At 40.2% G+C, this 14,885-nt stretch overlaps 1 protein-coding gene across 1 annotated transcript in view; it reads left to right on the top strand.

Annotated features, from left to right (window-relative positions):
* LOC122553281 overlaps positions 1-14,885 on the top strand; it is a 44,860-nt gene that overhangs the window by 1,377 nt on the left and 28,598 nt on the right. Inside the window, exons 2-6 of the mRNA XM_043696869.1 lie at positions 50-219; positions 2,266-2,490; positions 3,149-3,357; positions 8,792-8,926; positions 13,301-13,450. Coding sequence (XP_043552804.1) covers positions 50-219; positions 2,266-2,490; positions 3,149-3,357; positions 8,792-8,926; positions 13,301-13,450 — 889 coding nt within the window. The remainder of the gene's footprint in view (positions 1-49; positions 220-2,265; positions 2,491-3,148; positions 3,358-8,791; positions 8,927-13,300; positions 13,451-14,885) is intronic.

Here is a 14,885-nt window from a genome sequence, read left to right as displayed (position 1 = left end):
TTTGTTGCTTTTCTTTATATATTTTGATTATTTTCTAATATATGATTAGTGCCTTACTATGAAGAAGGAAAATCACCTCTGGATGCCTTACATAAGGCAGCGGTAGACTATGCCTTGGCTGTAAAATTGAAACCAAAGGACCCAGAGCTGCATTTCCACCTAGGTGTGGTGTTAGAGGAACATTACTATGCGGCTGTGATATATGGTGTGGTGAAAAAGGTAAGATAACTGTAGCAGGCTAAACCCTATAGATCTGAAAAGGAAGCACACTTGTCAAAGTATTAAAATTTCTGTTACCAAATATGAGAGATAATGCTTCCATTCTTTATTGATACCTTAATATTTTCCAAGATGGTGATGTTTTCTGAAGGAAATGATGAGAATTGAATTGTTTTAATTAAGAAGTTTCTTGAAAGCTTTGGATCTTCATTTGAGAAAGATGTTTGTTACAGGGCTCCTCTTGAGTGAGCACACAGGCAGAGATTTTTAATCTGCTTACTGTGTTGTCTAAACTGGAAAATGAGTATGGTAGGTGGTAAGTTTTCTCATCTGGAATATCTCCTGTACACTGAATACTTGAGTCATGCATGACTTTATTTGAATGGACTTCAAAATAGTTTGGTTGGTGCTTGTAGAATAATGGGATTAGCATCAGAAGCACCCATGATGATGATGTCAAAGTTACATGATTAAATAGAGTAAGCAGGAAGAGAGTAGTTCTGCTGTACAGAGTGAAGAGAATGTGAGTAAAGATCAAGACAGAAATAGAGTTTTTGCAAATCGTTCCATAAGATCCAAGAGTGCTACTTTGGGGGAACTGAACAGAGTTAGATCCCAAAATCTCAACAAAATAATAGTACTTGCTCCCAAATCAACAGGAAACCAAATGGAGGACACCTCAGGCTCCACCAATACAATTTTTAGATAAATTAGTAGACAGTACTGCTGTTGCAGTTGATGCAGAGCACTCCAATCCCTAGCCTTAATAAGGGAATATCAGTAGCTGTTGTAGAAATTATGTTAGACCTAAAGAAATCTTCCAAGGCTCTGTGACCTCCCATTCAGTGACCTCCCTCCTCCTTGGATTGCCTCCTGTCCTTTTAAATTTAACTAGCTCTGTGCTATGGACACAGGAAAGCTAAATTTGCTTTCTCTCCCAACTCAAAATTTGAGAGAAGCCTTCCAGCCCCTTTTAATTGCTGGCAGCAACTAAGATCAATAGATAAGCTAAGAGTGTTGAACCAGGTTATGCCTCTTGCTGGAGCCATCAACAGATGTGCAGTTTTCCTGTTCACCATCTAGGCTGTTACGTACAGAACTCAAAAATAGCTCCATTAGGTTTTAAATTATCTTTAAAAGTAAAGACCTCAAAATCTTCAGCTTTTCTCAACCATGTTATGTCCTGATGTACTTAAAGAGATCGAGTTCCAATTAAATTATTTGCAATGTCTATCTTAGTCATGACTTTGCTCATCAGATTTCACAACTTTCTCCATGTAAATCTTTGAGTCCTTATTCTGTCCTCCTATACAACCGAAATCATGAGTCTACAAAAGTTCAGATTGAAGATTTCACTACTATTTTTATTTCTTGCCCTTATCAATTCTGAACATACTGGATAAATAAGTTATCTTTTTTACAAAAACAGAAATAACTGAAAAGATGCAGCATCTGTGGATAGAAATCCAAGTTAATGTTTGAGGGATATGAGCCAAGTGCTTGCACATGGGACTAGATTAGGTTAGGATATCTGGTTAGCATGAACGAGTTGGACTGAAAGGTCTGTTTCTGTGCACTCTATCTCTATGATTCTATGACCATTCTTCGAAATATTAACTGTGATTTCATTCCACACATACTCCAGACTAGGTGAGCTTTTCCAGGGATTTCTGATTTTGTTCCTGATTTCCAGGATCTGCAATTCTTCCAATTATCTTGTTTAGATTTTCTTACCTAAGATGAATCACAACTGGGTCTTAGTTGCACTGATATACACCACTGAAGTAATGCAGTTTATCTCACCAGTCATTGCAACAATGCTTTGTCCTTTTAACTGTTATTTATGTGGATAAATTATGTATAATTTCCAAAACCTGTTATCTGCTAACATTCTAAGGGTTGAATCTCATTTATGTTAATAAAACATGTTTTGGCAGTAATCTTTGTGAACATTTCCCTTTGTGTTCAGGATTGTTACAATTTAAACCACCTTAGAGAATTGGTCTATTAATTTTTAACATTAGGATGATTTTAATCTGCCCTCAGATTGAAGAACAGGGTGCAGAAAAGCTCTCTGCAGCTGAGACCTCTGGTAGAAATGATGAAATTGCAGTCATTTGTAGACTTCATGGCTTCAAAGCAGATTGCACACTACAGCAACAACTGAAGGCATTGGACATGGAATACCACCAATTAAAGGAACAGGGACAGGCTGCCAAATCTGATTATGTACAGTCACTCTACAGCTGGAAAGCTCAGCAAGCAGGGAAGGTATGAATCTAGAAATTACTGTTAATATTGTATGTTCAAAAAATACCAAACAGATTGAGACAAATTGAACTTCATTTGCCTGCATGATATCTCAGGGAAGATTGTACACTGGCCATCCCAGTACTACTTGACCTGTGAACCACAGCTGATCACATCATCCTTTTCCAGTGGGCTTTGTCCAGACTGTACTTGCCCGGTTGCTTTCTTATAGTTCAGTCACAGTGAGAGAATCACATGCTATAGCTTCTCTGCATTCTCACACACAATTACACCAGAAATCATGATTCTGAGATGGTGACCTTTGAGAACCTGTTATATGTCCCAGACGAGAATTCAGTCCTTTGCATTGAACTCAGTTGAGTGGATTGAATTGGGCAATAATGCTGATTGTTACACAGTCTGCATAAATCATCAGCATGAATAAGTGAAAATTTGCCTTGATGGATTCATAAGCATGTATGTAATATAACACAAAATTTGGAAGCCGTGAAATACAAAACATGTAACATGAAAAACACTGATCCAGCACCAAAAAATAGTTTATTTCTGTGATCCACTTCTGCATAAATCCTTACATATGTAATTTAATGGCAAGAGCTTTGATCACATAACTAATGCTCTATATTATTTATTTTTATTGACTGGCTATATAATATAGGATGGTAAATTGAAACCAGTGGTCTCCGATGAGCATAAGTACATCGAATGGTCTCTGCTGAAATACTTAGATGCCTTGTCTCTTCAACCTCAGAGTTGGAAATACAATTTTCATGTTGGTCGGTTATACCTGTTCCAAAAAAAGAACAATGATGCACTGAAACATTTACAGGTGGCACTAGCACAGAAACCAACAGAACCTTCCATCAGGTGAGCAGCTAAAACCACAGACTTTGCTCACATCACCTTGGTAAGGATTATTGCTGAAAAACAACACATTTGTCAAAACATTTTGCATTTTTTCAGGAAAATTCACAGGAAATACTAATGTGTTGGGAAAATCAACATTTTATGGTGATTGAGAAGAGAGTGTTGATTGGTTGGTAAGTCGACTCTGATGAATAGAGATGTTACCACAGGACATTCATTCATTAGATGACAGTTGACAATAATTGCCAAGCTTTGTTTAAATTTAAACCAGTTAAATTGGCTATGATGAGTCCAGTCATTTCCCTGAGAAATTAACCAGAGAATGGTTAAGTTTTTTTTTTAGTTGAAACAGGTACAATATTATTATTATTTTCTGACTGCAAATAACAGGACCCAGTGTATTAGTAGACACAACTTCCAGTACACACACATATATCACACTGCAAGCCCAAATGACATTCATAAATTGGTTGTCAGCCTGATTCTTAGCACACTCAGAATTATTTAGTCAATGACCAATCACAAATGCACAACTAAAGTTGGATACTGTGTTTTGAGTTTCACAAGCACAGGCTGATTGGTATGGTTAGTAGCTTGCTGAATGTGCAAACCAAATGGATATGCTGTTTGGTACGATCTCCCAGTCTGAGATGTATGACCTACTCACTGGACAATTGAGTTTGTATAGCACATCATTCATTTCTGTGATTAGCTGAATGTCTTTTTGGCTTGACAGCAATGTCCTGTCAGTGATAAACACCACTCATGTTGATATTGCATTGTACCAGCATGAAACATGGCAACAGCTTCACCAATCACCATCCACTTGTCAACCAATCAGCATTTTTCATATTGTGGTTCTCCTTTTACACTGGTATTCTTAGGAATTATCTTGATGATTGTAAGATGAAAAGGTCCAATAAAATGTTTTTTTTCCAGCAATATTGAAGTTGTGTACAAGGACAAGTGTCTTGATTTTCTTTACAATTAATGAAAAAATCTTGCATCGTATTTTTAAGTTTTTATAGACTTTCACTGTGTTCTGCACTACTTATTTCAAATTATATAATTATTAAAATGATTGATCAATAATTCCACTAAACAAAGCTAGGGTTATAAATCTAAGATGGTTGCTCATAAAGTCAGTAAGAAATCCAGGAGAAAGTTCAGAGTGCTTAGTACATGGAACTCACTACTGTAGGAAACAGTTGATGTGAATAGTACAGATACGTTTAGGTAGAAGTGAGATAAACGCGAGAGGAAGTAAAGAATGAAAGTATTTACTTATAGGGTGGAATGAAGTGAGGTGAGGTTTCTCTGGGCTATAAAACACCAGTATAAACCAGTGAGGTCAAATCATCTGCTTGAGTGCCATAAATACTTTGTAATTCTGCATAACAATACATTTTCTGACAAAGCTCGAAATGTCGATTCTCCTGCTCATTGGATGTTGCCTGACTGGCTGTGTTTTTCCAGCACCACACTCTTCGTCTCTGATCTCCAACATCTACAATCCTCACCTTCTCCTGTAACAGTTCATTTGCAAGGACAAAGGTGGGAAGATCTATTCCCAGGTATATCTTAATTATGTGCCGGCAAGTGTACAGTGATGAATTTATCATCTTGAGTTTTACTTTGCTGTCTCAAGTACATTGAGTTCCACTATTTCTGAACTAATTTGCCATATTCCTGTTAAGCACAATATACTTATGCGCTCTAAGTTAGTGTAGTTACTGCCCTGGAAATACACATCATTGGTTTAAAAATAGACAAGATGTTTTACAATATTTTAAAGGGAAAGAAATTTATCTTCATTCTGTTCATTATATATGTCAGCCTCTTACACAAACCTAAGCATACTTCAGTTTTGACTAGGCCATCTCACTGTTTATGGTGATTAGGATACAAAATGGCCATGTCATAGAATCATACAGCACAGAAATAGACTTTTCGGTCCAACTCGTCCATGCCAACCAGTCATCCCAACCAATCCCTCTAAACACTTCCTATTCATATATCCGTCCAGATGCAATCTAAATGTTATAATGGCAGCTCATTACGTGCACGCACCATACTCTGCGCGAAAAGAAGTATCCCTCAGCTCCATTTTAAAACTTTCCCCTTTCACCTTAAACTTATGCCCTTTAGTTTTGGACACCCCACCCCTGGAAAAGACCTTGGCTATTCACTCTATCCATGCCCATAATAACTCCTCAGCCTCCAACACTCCGGGGGAAGAAAGCCCCAGCCTATTCAGCCTCGCCCTATAACCCAAACCCTCCAGTACTGGCAACATCCTTGTAATTCCTTCCTGCACCCTTTCAAGTTTAACATCTTTCCTACAGAAGGGCAACCAGAATTACACACAGTATTTTAAAAGTAGCCTCACCAAAGTCCTGTACAGCCACAACATAATGTTCCAACTTCTATACTTAATATTCTGATTAATGAAGGCAAGATGTATGACCTATTCACTCGGCAATTAAATTTGTATAGCACATTAGTCATTTCTGTGATTAGCAGAATGTCTGTTTGGCTTGACAGCAGAGTTCTGTCATTGACAATATGCAGTATTCCTGCAGCATTTGCCTGGACCTGAGCTCCGGTATTTGCTCCTAATACACCATTGCTTTTCTGCCTCATTTTCCTCCCTTTAAACAATTCTTAAAGCATTAAACTTTTGATCATCTTGTCTAATATTTCCTGTTCTGGCTTGGTGTCTGACTTAATTCTATAAGCTTCTGTGAAATGCCTTGGGAGGCTTCATTATGTTAAAGGATCTACAGTATATAGATAAAGGTTATTGATGTTCATAGGTCCAAATCTCTCTCAGACTAATCCTGTCTCTGGATTGTTTCTATAAGGAAAGGCAATTTTGATGTTTTATTAGGCTGGCTCACATTCAATACCAAATTGGTCATCTGTTAAATATTTCTAATATTGATGTTGGGCAGCACTTTTCCTTTCATTATTATAGATAAGAATCTACTGTGCAGGGTAGAAAAAGCCTTTTGAAGAGCAAGCTATTTTGTGCAAGAGGATGTAGCTTTATAACTAACAATGCCCAAGTCAGGCAACAGGTTTGGAGGAGCTATATAGTCACAGGATAGTGAATTCCTGGCTAAATCAATTGAGACTAAAACAAGAACGAAATGCTGTGAATGTTGGATATCTGAAAAGAAAACAAATGCTGGAGAGCGTCAACAGATCTGGCAGCATCAGTAGTGAAAGGAAGTGTTAATGTTTCAATTACACTCCTCCTCCTATCTCAGCTGAGACTGAGAAAACCTACTTGTACAAAAAAAAGGTTTTGATAAAAATGTGTTGGGATGATTTTTCAGATACAATTTGACATGTTCAAATGATTCCATATGATATAATAGTTCTCTCATGTTGGGGCGAGGGTCAGGGGATTTGCAGTTGTGGTGAAACAAGACCAAGGTGCTGATGTGACAAGCATGGCTGCATTTAAAGGAAAGCAAATCTACACAATTGAGGGAGAAAGGAGCAGAAGAATAATTTGATGGGATTAGTTGAGAAAAGGTAATGGGGGCTATTGTAGAACATAAATATTAAGGGCCTAGTGGGCTATACAAATATTATGGAATACTTTTATAACATAACATCATGATGCATGAATATCCTAAAATATTGAATGATTCTTTTTGCAAATTAAAATATGTGTGCAGGGCATTCCCTTCAGGTATTAAATGGATGTAACCTCCAAAATGGTTGTTCTGTGTGGGAAGCAGTCTTAATTCCTCATTTTATGTTTTCTTGTGTTATTAAATGGCCTGCTGTTGGTGTAAGGAGGAGATTTTACCTCTCTTTCCACTCAGCAGAAACTAAGCAATTGAATACTTACCCTGGTCATGAGATCACAAAAAGTAGGAGAAAGTTTTGGCCTATTAAGGCAGCTACACCATTCAAAAAGATCATCATCGAAAGTTTGTCTCCAATATTGCTTGTTCTCTCATCTATGTCATAGAATCCCTACAATGTGGAAATAGGTTCTTTGGCCCAACAAGTCCACAACAACCCTCCGAAGAGTAACCCAACACAACCCATTCTCCTACCTCAATACTCTACATTTACCCCTGATTAATGCACCTGACCTATACAACCCTGAACCCTTAGCATGACCAATCCATCTAACCTGCACATCTTTGGATTGTGGAAGGAAACCGGAGCACCCAGAGGAAACCCACGCAGGCACGGGGAGAATGTGCAAACTCCTCACAGACGGTCGCCCAAGGCTGGAATTGAACCCGGGTACCTAGTGTTGTGAGGCAGCAGTGCTAACCACTGAGTCACCGTGCTGCCCAATGTCATTAATATAAATCATAAATAGCTGAGACCCAAGCACTGATCACTGCAGCACTCCACTATATAGTAGTTAGCTTCATTTCCTGTGCTGTTCTACTGATCCCTGATTGAATGGTCTTGAGGTGCTGACAAGTGTCAGACTGATACATCATTTGGACCACAGGAACAATGCTAGTAGACATGGGAAAGTGACCCAGAAGCCTTTAACTGTGACCAGAGACCAAATACCTTGTGTCCAAAACCTGTGTCTGTAAATGTGATTTGCACACTCCCACCTGAATAATAACTAAATTAGGGAAATGGCGGGGCAGTGATAATGTTATTGGAGTTAGACTGTAATCCAGACACCTAAGCCAATGCTCTGGGGACGTGAATTCAAATCACACCAAGACATCAGGAGAAATTTCAATTCAGCTAATGGGGGCATAATTTTAGAATAATTGGAAGAAGGTTTAGGGGCGATGTCAAAGGTAGGTTCTTTACACAGATTGGTAGGTGCGTGGAATGTCAGCAGCAGTAATAGAACCAGATACATTAGGGACATTTAAGCGACTCTTGGATAGACACATAGATGATAGTAAAATGAAGGGTATGTAGGTTAGTTTGATCTTAGAGTAGGATAAAAGGTTGGCAAAACATTGAGGTCTGAAGGGCCTCTATTGTGCTGAACTGTTCTATGTTCTTAATTCCAATTTGGAATTGATAGCTAGTCATCAGTGAAGGCAAGGCTGTCTGGTTCACTAATGTCTATTAGGGAAGAAATTTGCTGTCCTTACCTAGTTTTGCCTACATGTTACTCCAGACCCACAACAACGTGGTTGACTCTTACCTGTCCTGTTATATGACCCAGCCTGCCTTTCAATTCAAGGGCAATTAGGAATGGGCAACAAATGTTGGCCTAGCTAATGGCACTCACCCTACAAGAGAATGAAGATTAATAGAATTTCTTGGTGATATTTTCCCCAACAGGTTAGCCCATATAAATTTAAAGTATTAATTAACAATTGAGGATTTGTGCAACCTTAGATATATGCATTGTGATAATCTATCCTGATATTTTAGTTGAACAAATGGGACGTAAATGTACATATTGCTTATTTATCTTCAGATTTTATGCTGGCTTGCTTGTGCTAGATCAGGATGATGGCCTGGGTCCTCAAACACGCTATGCCATTCAATACCTCCAACAGGGCTTAGAACAATTACTAACTGACCTTCAAACTCCAAGTGACAACTCAGCAAAGTAAGTTTTTATTGTCCACAATAATACACTAGATACATGTTTGGAGATATAACACATTTCTGAATTAAATTCCAAAATTTTGAAACTGAGACTAAACACTCTTCATACAGATAAGGCCATCAGGGTCGTTGAATCTGGGCAAGTAGATTTTTTTTTCACAAATCCCTGGAGCCAACCTCATTTTGCAGAGCTTGAGTTGATTAGTCCAATGCTGGGTCTATTGAGGGGACACTGTTTGGTAATGTACAGCATTGTTTTTGTTTCTCTATTAGTGCATAAGGGGTTTCTCCACATAGATGGAGTTCAGGTATGGGTCTGCTATGAATTGATTGAATGGCAGAATAGCCTTGAGGGTATGAATGGCCTCTTAGTGTTTCATCGTTCCAGATGGGAAATTCAATACCAGCTTCCAGGAACAAACATTCCTAGTACTTCTAGATTGAGTGTGAAGCTCCCTCCATTCTCCCAGCAATTTTGTTTACTCCTAATCTCAAGGGAATGCACATACTGCACCAGTATGACATTTCTCTGAGTCATAGAGCTGTACAGCATGGAAACAGACCCTTTGGTCCAATTTGTCCATGCCAACCAGATATTCAAAATCAATCTAATCTCATTTGCCAGCATTTGGCCCATGTCCCTCTAAACACTTCCTATTCACATACCCATCCAGATGACTTTTAAATGTAATTGCACAGCCTCCATCACTTCCTCTGGCAGTTCATTCCATTCACACACCACCCTCTGAGTGGAAAGGTTACCCCTGAGGTCCTTTTTATTTCTTTTCATTCTCAGCTTAACACTATGCCAAAAAAAATGGTGTTGTCTATTCACTGTATCCATGCGCCTCATGATTTTATAAACCTCTATAATATCACCTCTCAGCTTCCAATGCTCCAGGGAAAATAGCCCCAGCCTATTCAGCCTCTCCCTATAGCTCAAACCCTCAACCTTGGCAACATCCTTGTAGATCTGTTCTGAACCCTTTCAGGTTTCACAACATCTTTCCAATAGAAAAGAAACCAGAACTGCACACACTATTCCAAAAGTGACTTAACCAATGTCCTGTACAGCAACAACATGACCTCCCAACTCCTGTATTCAATACTCTGACCAATAAAGGAAAGCATACCAAATGCCGCCTTCACTATCCAGCCAACTTGGGACTCCACTTTCAAGGAGCTATGAACCTGCACTCCAAGATCTTTGTTCAGCAACACTCCCCAGGACCTTACCATTAAGAGTACAAATCCTGCCCTGAATTTACCTTTCCAAAATGAAGCACCTCATATTTATCTAAATTAAACTCCATCATCCACTCCTTAGCGCATTGGCACATCTTATCAAGGATTTAGAGTCATAGAGATGTACAGCACAGAAACAGACCCTTCAGTCGAACTCATCCATGCCGACCACATATCCCAACATTATCTAGTCCCATTTGCCAGCACTTTTCCCATATCCGTCCAAACCCTTCCTATTCATGTACCCCTCCAGATGCCTTTTTAAATGTTGTATTTGTACCAGCCTCCACCACTTCCTCTGCCAGCTCGATCCATACACACACCACCCTCTGTGAAAATGTGGCCCCTTAGATCCCTTTTAAATCTTACTCTTCTCACCCTAAACCTATGCTGTCTGGACTCCCCCATCCCAGGGAAAAGACTTTGTCAATTTATCCTATCCATACCCCTCGTGATTTTATAAACCTCTATAAGGTCACCCCTCAGCCTGTGACACTCCAGCCTATTCAGCCTCTCCCTATAGCTCAAATCCTCCAACCCTGGCAACATCCTTAGTACATCTTTTAACCCTTTCAAGTTTCACAACATCCTTCCTATAGGAAGGAGACCAGAATTGTACGCAATATTTCAAAAGCTGCCTAACCAATGTCCTGTACAGCCACAACATGGCCTCTCAACTCCTGTACTCAACACTCTGACCAATACCTTGTTGTACTCTGAGGTAATCTTCCTTTACCAGTAATTCTTTTGGCCTTTCTTGTATGATATTGATTAATAGTCGGTCATTTAATGTGAATGTTTATGCTTTTCTCCATTCCATGGAGAATTTAGTTGAACATCGCAACCAAACAGAGAATAAGCTAAAATGATATACACCCTCTGACCCTGAAATTGGGTGAATGACATAAGTCATTTTGGTGGAAGTTTAAAATTGGTCCACACCATGTGCTTTAAATGCTTCTCAACAGGCACTCGATACATTACAAATTAAATCACTTGAGATGTAGAATCAAATAATATAGAAAAGGCCCTTTGGTCCATCAGGTCTGTACTGTCAAAACTTCACTCAATCCATATTAGATTCACAATGGGAATAGTGGGGACAGAATCTTTATAGGGGTCTGAATGATGTGGGCTTTGGCAAGAAATTTGGTAGAATCTTGAGTCCTTCAGTGAGGTTTTCCTTGACATCAGGAGTAACTGATTATTATTTTTCAATAGAGTTCCAGGCATCAAACAAGATTCTTGCTAGGGATTGGCAAGATGTCTGTTAAGAAGAATTATTGCTTGTTAATACTCTTCTATTATTTGCAAATCCAGCCTCATAAATACGCAGCTTCATTTGCTACCACCTGCCACAAGGGAACTAGATGCTGAAAACTCCTGTCACGAAAGTGAGAACGCATACCTCGTGACTCCAGCTTGCTGTTTGCTCCTCTGGGGTCCCACCTTTGACACATGCTACAGTGCCTCAGAACTGCCCACACCCCAGTTTCACAGCTATTGACATCTAATACATAATAGCCTCACTATATTATCATGGCACATCTTGGATTCATTTGCAGCACTTTTTTTTTTAAACTTCAGGGTGCTCTGGCACCTATCATTGCAACATCTTTACAAGGATACTTTGCATGCAGGGACATGGACTGAAGTTGTGGGGTACACCTCAGGTCTGTTTGTCAATCTCTTAGCACTCACACACATTGAGTCTACCTGTATGCTCACATACTTTTTCTGGCCTTGTCTTGCCTTTTATGGTTTGACTTCTCAGCCAGAGCTACCATGCTCACAGTATTGTTATATTCTCTTGCCTTTTAATGTAGATACAAAGCCAAGTGTTAGCAGTCTTCAGTCAAGTCAAAAGATACTCTTCAGTCAGGTGGTCCTGACACAGAAAATCAAACACATTGCCACATGCAGCCACACCAAATGTCTGTGAAAAGCAATTGGTGTAGAGATACATTGACTTCTGGTTCCAGAACCAACTGCTGTGCAGGAACCTGGGAGGTCCACAGAGCAAAAGGTGAAATTAGAGGTAATGTAGGTCCAGGGCAACCTCTAAAGTCAGACCAGGAACTTGGACTTAGTCAGTCAGTTCCTCAGGACAATCCGAATCCGGTTCATCTCATGAGGGACAAGGACACAAATGTTTGATAGCTGTCACCAATTTTGGGACACTCTGTCCTATTGTAGGTAGTCTTCTCCTGTAATGAGGGAAAGAGAGGTATTAAGAGAAATGAAGGTAGGATTCTCAGCTGTCCATACTGGTGAAGCTGGGAGAAAGGTGGTGAGATGTTCCGAGGGAGTGAGTAGGAGGGGCAAAGGCCATTGCATGAGTTAATAGGGTGGGGATGAAACTGAGGCAAGATTTGCTTGTGATAGTGAGTGTGTTAGCCACCTTCCATGAGAGTGCACAGTCTATGAAAGCAGAGATCAATATGGTGGCACTTTAACCTGATGGAGTGGACAAAGTTGTTAATCTTGTTCCTACTCTGCTGAGCATTCCTACATACAACTGAGACTGCACTGACTCTGGTGGTAATGTCAGACAAGGCTGACAGAGCTCTAGAGAGTGATAGTATGAATCCAGTGGACCAAATGATCTCCTCTATGCAGCATCAACTGGGTAGCAATCATTATAGTAACGTTTGAGTTGTGATCTGGAAATGGGGTGACCAAAAAGCAAGGGGGTGAGGTGTGCATGTGTGCATTCATGCATCGTATGGAGAGCTTTCCAGCAAGGTGCTGCTCTCAAAGCAATAGCACCTCCTCTGTAACACTTATCTTCATTCCAGATTGGCCTCCATGATGCTGCTGCGAACTGGGTACAGTCTCAGCTGTGACCACCAATCCTGCAAGTCCTTTCAAGGTATAGGCATCCTGTCACCAACTAACCAACAAGTCAAGCTACCTAGAATTGGTCAAGGCAGGGTTGCCGCAAAAGTGTGCCAACTCATAAGCAGGACCAGCAGCATCATGTAAACCTCTATGTTATGATTCTAATGTTGCCCTGTTTACCCATGGTTAACCATTATCTCTCTGTTTATTTCAGTGGGTTAGCAGATTAAGTTTATTCTGATGTTTTGAATAGTTTGTAAGTAAATTTTTATCCATTTTTCCCGTCTAGTCATGAACTCTCATTTCTTCGGGCTTTAGATACATTTTCTCTTCAGAACATTCAGTTGATCAAAGGGATATACAGGCTAGGAACATTTCTCTTCAACCCACCAGCAGGATTACCTGAAAGAACAATGTCTCCCGAACAAGTTCTTCACTTGTAAGTGTTAAATGTTGTTTTAATGAACTTCATATACAATAAATTGCATTTATGTAGCATTTTTAATGCAATAAACCATCAAAACTTGATAAAAATGCCCAGAGTTAAATTTAAGCCCTGGGTGTCTGTTTTGAAAAGCCAAACAACCTATAGGAAATCGAGGAAAAGCTGTATGGATGATTATGTCTTTTGATTGAGCCAAATGTGGACAAATGTCTGCTTGACTGCAGTCTTCGCAGAGAATCAAAACCTAGCTGAGGGGTCGAAAGGACAATGTGTTGCATCTATGAGAAAGCTAGATGAACACAAGGGAAAAAGGAATGAAAGATTATGCTGGTAGGGTTAAATAAAGAGGGATGGGAGGATGTTTCAATTGATTATAAACACCAACATGGACCACTAGGATATAGCTCAGTCTTAGAAACAATTTCCAGGTTCCTTAAGAAACAATAAGGAACGGAGCCTGTCCCTGTTGCTCAGAAGGGAAGGGTGGAGAAGAGCAGAGCAATAGTTATTGGGGACTCGATAGTTCGGGGCACAGATAGGCGGTTTTGTGGGGGCGAGAGAGACTCACGTTTGGTATGTTGCCTCCCAGGTGCAAGGGTACGTGACGTCTCTGATCGTGTTTTCCGGGTCCTTAAGGGGGAGGGGGAGCAGCCCGAAGTCGTGGTCCACATTGGCACCAACGACAGAGGTAGGAAGAGGGATGAGGATGTTAGGCAGGCTTTCAGGGAGCTACGTTGAAAGCTCAGAGTTAGAACAAACACAGTTGTTGTCTCTGGTTTGTTACCCGTGCCACATGATAGAGAGTCGAGGAATAGGGAGAGAGAACAGTTAAATGTGTGGCTACAGGGATAGTGCAGGAGGGAGGGATTCCAGTATCTGGATAACTGGGGTTCTTTCTGGGGAAGATGGGACCTCTATAAACAGGATGGTCTACACCTGAACCTGAGGGGCACCAGTATCCTTGGCGGGAGGTTTGCTAGTGCTCTTGGGGGTGGTTTAAACTAACACTGCAGGGGCATGGGAAACCCAGACTGTAGCTTTAGGGTGCAGGACCTGGAGTGTAGGGAGGTTAGGAACATGGCATCAATCTCAAAGGAGGGTGCCTGTAAACAGGAAAGTGTCTTGAAGTGTGTATACTTCAATGCAAGAAGTATACGAAATAAGGTAGGTGAACTTGCAGCGTGGGTTGGTACCTGGGACTTCGATGTTGTAGCTATTACGGAGACATGGGTAGAACAGGGACAGGAGTGGCTGTTGCAGATCCCAGGGTTTAAATGTTTTAGTAGGGTCAGAGGTGAGGGTAAAAGAGGGGGAGGTGTGGCATTGCTTGTCAAAGATAGTATTACAGCTGTGGAAAGGACGATGGATGAACACTCGCCATCTGAGGTAGTTTGGGCTGAGGTTAGGAATAGGAAAGGCGAGGTCACCC

Source organism: Chiloscyllium plagiosum, chromosome 9 (assembly GCF_004010195.1).
Source record: "Chiloscyllium plagiosum isolate BGI_BamShark_2017 chromosome 9, ASM401019v2, whole genome shotgun sequence".
In the NCBI taxonomy this organism is placed as follows: Eukaryota; Metazoa; Chordata; class Chondrichthyes; order Orectolobiformes; family Hemiscylliidae; genus Chiloscyllium; species Chiloscyllium plagiosum.
Note: the sequence above shows the minus strand (reverse complement) of the source record. Positions and strands in the feature narration are given on the sequence as shown.